Source organism: Monopterus albus, unplaced genomic scaffold, assembly GCF_001952655.1.
Source record: "Monopterus albus unplaced genomic scaffold, M_albus_1.0 scaffold19.1, whole genome shotgun sequence".
Lineage (NCBI taxonomy): Eukaryota > Metazoa > Chordata > Actinopteri > Synbranchiformes > Synbranchidae > Monopterus > Monopterus albus.
Window position 1 is genome coordinate 1,883,344 of NW_018127899.1, and position 4,944 is coordinate 1,888,287.

Consider the following 4,944-nt stretch of genomic DNA (forward strand, 5'->3'; position numbering starts at 1 on the left):
GCCCAGCCACGGCCCCCCCCCCCCCCCACCCCGCCCTATTTTTTTTTACAGTGTGCTGTGCACAGCGACTCTGAGGTGCTTTGAGGTCAGTGAAAGAGTCGTGCCAAGTGGAAACGTGCATTTGGTGCACCCCAGTGAAAAGCGCAAGCAGGGAATCCCTTCCAGCAGTCTTTACTGTGCAACCACTATGACCACGCACATGCATACCCACACGTACTGTAAATGTGTGTAGCATGGATTCAGACACACTGTATGTAGAGTGGACGCACACACCCAGGCGCACAAAGGAATACAAGCTGTTCTCCTGTAGCTGCTGCAGATGGCCTCAATCACCTGGCCACATCAAACGAGTTGTGTTACTGACATGCATGTGAAGTTAGCCTGGTGAAGAGAGGTTTATTTTTTTCAGGAGAAGTTGTGGGTCTTTTTATAGCAAAGAGGAGTCATCACTGGAGGAAATGTTTGAGACGTGAGAGTTGTGAGAAGACTGAGCTCTAGAAACAGATTTAAACTCAGCAAGGGCAAACCAGAAGGAATGAAACACGCCCTCTAGATTCACAAAGCCTGTGATTGGTGATGTTTGTTTGTATTTTTACCTGACTCCGTCTCTCTGGATGTGCATCTGATTATAGATTTATTCTCATTGTATTGTGTGGTACATCTGGTGCTTGTGAAACTCTTTCAGAATCAGTAGAGTGGGATTCGTTTCCATCCAAATGTCATGCAAATTCAGCAGCAAACACTGATATGTCACAAAATTAGATGTGGGGTTGCCTCACATAAAAATGTTTGGGTGCAAAACAAGCATGCAGTTCAGGTCTGTTGTCATGTCTCTGCTACCAAAGCCCTCAGACCAACAAAGGAGTCCACTTCTGCAGCACAGACTGACCATCTCTCCTCAGGGCTCACTTTGTCTGTTCAGGCATAGTTGACAGTCTGAAGATGGAGCTCTGAAAATAGAACCTTGTTTGGTCAGCGCTACTGAATTTCTACCTTCAACAACTAATAATTCTTGAGCAGCCAGTCTGAAATTTTGCACTTATGTGACCTTGTTATACTTCATTAACTCCTTAATTTGTTCAAAATAATACTGTATCAGTCGATTTCCTTTTGGAAAAGGTTTTCACATGCAATTGAAGAGTGATATTTCTGTGAGATTTGTTCGGGCAAAATCTACCATAAAACAAAAGTGTATTTTAACCAAAGAAGAAGCAGAAAATGACACCAGTTCTGACGCTGTTAAAACTAAATGTGTTGCTTGTTATGAAGAGTGGATTTTAAGTGCCAAACATCAGGTGATGCTGATGCTCATAACGCTGCATACTGAACAGCATTTAGAAAGCTAAAAAGCTGGAGAGAAACTGGCACAGAACAGTTTGGCTGTATGCAGTTAATGACTCTGCACCGTTCTGCTGCGGTTGTGTTTGTGCCGCTCTGCAGAAACCTCTTATTTAGTCTCAGTCAAAGTTCTGGAAACTGGCTCAGAGTGGGTCCACTTGAAAATCCGTGGAAAAATAAAATGCATGCTGTGTTGGTTTTGTGGCTGCTGTCAGATGTATATTATAAGGCTGTAGTGAGCTTTGCCAGTTGGTGCTGTGAGAGAAGCTTTAAGCTGCCGCTTGGAGCAAAGAACGGGACCTACAAGCTGCTGCTCCAAAGGATAAAGTAAGTCTGTTGGGATGTTAGACGAGCTCTGTGTGCAAGTGTAAAGTCCAGGTGTGGAAAACATGACGTTTACCTTCCCTAGTCGTTCTAACACACTAGAAAAGGTGATTTCCGTGAGAAACAGGTTGGAATATTTTCACAGTACAGACAGTTTTTCAGATATTTATAGGAATAAGTGTTTTGGTAAATATGCTTATTTGTTTTTGCTAAAAGTTAAATGAAAAGATACCATAGCTTGTTCTAGCATTGATAAGACTAGAAACTAATTAGACGATGTAGCTTGGCTGTTTAATGTTGGTTAGATTTAGAGAGTGGTATCAATCAAATCAAATATTTCCTAAAACACCTGAACATTTCTTTAGTAAGATTAAAGGTTTCTCTGTCTTATTCTATTTAATCTCTCTGTAAGCCTTCACAACACAGATGAACCAGGAATTCACCAGTCAATTAACCGACTGAGTTGGTTTTCAAAAGTCCAGGATGGTCAGAGTGACCGGCATGTGCTTCTCCTGGATGTCAACACTCGGTCTGTGCAAGTGAGCATCACATCCTCCAAACACTGGATAGTATCTCAGCACTTCACTTTTCAATTTCACTGTCAGGGTGACACTGGATAATGTCTTTGTGACTTACTGATATTACAGCCATTAGCAGCAGAGCAGCCGGTCTGTTAGACCAGACAGTCTCCAGGTAACTGTAAAATAAATATTGACTCTGCCCGTGGAGAGGATGAGAGGGAGGGAGGGTCTACCTGGTGTTTACAATGTGTGACTTGTCACTTTTCTCTCCATTCTTTAAACAGTACTGCTCAGGTCACGGTCAGCTGCAGAGATGGTCCCCAAAGGCCTAGAGATGTGTTTACACTGAGGAGAAGCACTGTGTACTGGTTCAGCTTAATGGGGGGGTCACTACTTACTGTGTGTCCATTAAACCCTGTGGGCAGTGTGTGGATGTCTTATTCTTTCTGTAGGTGGCACACACCCTGCTGTTGATCCAGTCCTGGTAACTGTGCAGTTTCCCCTCAAACCAGAAATGGGAAACACATCACTTCCTGAGCACAACGGGACTTTTTCTAAGAAAGATGTACCACACACTGACAGGGTTTTACTTGCTACAGCTGGTTCATCATTAACCTTAAGCTTGACTGTTTAGTTTGTTTCCGGATTTAGCATCTGAAGCACTTCTGTTGGCGTATTTTACACATCAGTCTGTCTGCTGCATCCAGAGTGGAGATGGGTGTTTACAGTGCTCACAAGGCAAATATCCGCCATCTGGTTTATAGAATCCAAAGCAGGTGCCGGAGTTAGTGTGTGTAGCAATCAGAGTTCTGGGTGGGGCAGATGCCGGTGGTTAGTCACCACAAAGAGGAGATGTAAATCAGGAATCTCACCCTCCATCTGTGCAAACGGATACACTGTAACAGGGAGTGAAGCAGCTGGTATATGTGAAATGAGGAACTCTTAACTCTGTGTGGTTGTTTCATTCACATCGTCAGGGGGCTCTCAGGGTACCGGACAGTACAGTTCAGGTCGTGTTTGTGTGTCATGTTTGTGTTTAGTCTTTAAAGGACCAGTTCACCCAAATTACAGAAATACATTCTGAGGTATTCTCTTGTCTCCACTTTCTTTCCGATGCTGACACGAGTCCCTTTGTTCTGTTTCCCGCCTTGTGCCCTTTCTCTACCCTCCTCACCTGTTCTGCATCTGCCAATCATGCGCCACTGCATTTAGCTCGTGACTTCAGCATTGTTTCAGCTTTCATAGCCATCAGAGCTCTACGCCAGTTCATGTCTGTTATGCTCATACTTGCTCAACTAGAGTTTGGGACCTGAATTAAACCTCTTCTGTTTTCACAATATTCAGCCCTCTCGAACCTATCTTTTCCCTCTGCTGGGGGTCTGCCAGTGCCTGAGAGCGGCGTGCACCTCCTTAGCATTCTCTATTCATTCGTACTGAGTGAGGGCAGGTCCCTGCTAGTGAAACCAGCTTTTATATTGCATTTGTTTATTGTTGGACACTTTATTTTTACTAAACTTTGTTACTGTCATTCACTTCCTGTCTGGTGCTTTTAGTATTTGGTTTCAAACACAAAAGCCAACATTCAGTTCTGCTGAAAGTGTCACTCAAGGCTTATAGCACCTGAAGTCTTGGATCAAGTATTTTAAAACTGAAGACCTATGACTAGTGAAGGAAAAAGTTTTTGAACAGCTAAATCTGATTCTTCAGGGCTGCATGGGTTGGTTTGGTTTTACTGACATTGGCATCATGTGGGCAACAAGATTCTGGTTGTTGCATTGTGAAGTTCTGACCTGCAGGTTGATTTATGTGATGTAACATCTAACAATGATCCAGTATAATCAGAATTATTGGATAATAAGCTACTTTAGACCAACATTTTCTCACTCTTTCTTCTTTCAGGTGGACTTTGAGGATGTGATCGCCGAGCCTGCAGGGACCTACAGCTTCGATGGTGTGTGGAAAGCCAGCTTCACCACTTTCACTGTCACCAAGTACTGGTGCTACCGGCTGCTGACGGCGCTGGTCGGCATCCCGCTGGCTCTGATCTGGGGAATCTTCTTTGCCATCCTGTCTTTCCTGCACATCTGGGCTGTGGTGCCGTGCGTCAAGAGCTACTTGATCGAGATCCACTGCATCAGTCGCGTCTTCTCCATCTGCGTGCACACCTTCTGTGACCCGCTGTACGAGGCCATGGGCAAGTGCCTCAGCAGCATCCGAATCCGCATGACCAAGGAGGTGTAGCGTCCAAAAAGAAGAGGAGGAGGATTATTGGAAAGAGGGGAGGGAGGATGGGAGGGCTGGAGCAACACAGATGGAGGGAGAAGTCAGAACAGGAAAAGAAGCTGAAATAAACCTCTGGAAAACGAGAGGTGAGACGTTTCCAAAACTGGGGGCGGGGGATGGTTGGGTGAAGGGGTGTGGCCACATGGCACCTGACCCCGCCTTTTCCACCAGCTGTTTCTTCTCTCCAGTGTTGGCGTAACCAAACGGGTGGGCACAGGAAATCAAGGGGTTGTTCTTCGGGGTTTTTGTTTGTGTTCTCTAGTTTTTTTTTATTCCTCACTGTTAACTTTGTCAAGCAGGCAACCAAACTCATATGTGTTTACTGATAGTTTTACCACATGAAAAGAATTCCTGCTCTTCTCACTGTTTCTGTGAAGAGCATATCACTTTGATTCATGTGAAGAGGGGATGATAATTATCACTGTCTTCTCTAGGGCTAGTTAGTTTTGGAGCCTCTGGGCGGGGTAGGCTGCTGGGA

At 44.7% G+C, this 4,944-nt stretch overlaps 1 protein-coding gene across 1 annotated transcript in view; it reads left to right on the forward strand.

Annotated features, from left to right (window-relative positions):
- Nucleotides 1-4,944, forward strand: part of cav1 (caveolin 1) — an 8,298-nt gene extending 3,354 nt beyond the window's left edge. Inside the window, exon 3 of the mRNA XM_020593605.1 lies at nt 4,083-4,944. Coding sequence (XP_020449261.1) covers nt 4,083-4,424 — 342 coding nt within the window. The 3' untranslated portion in view covers nt 4,425-4,944. The remainder of the gene's footprint in view (nt 1-4,082) is intronic.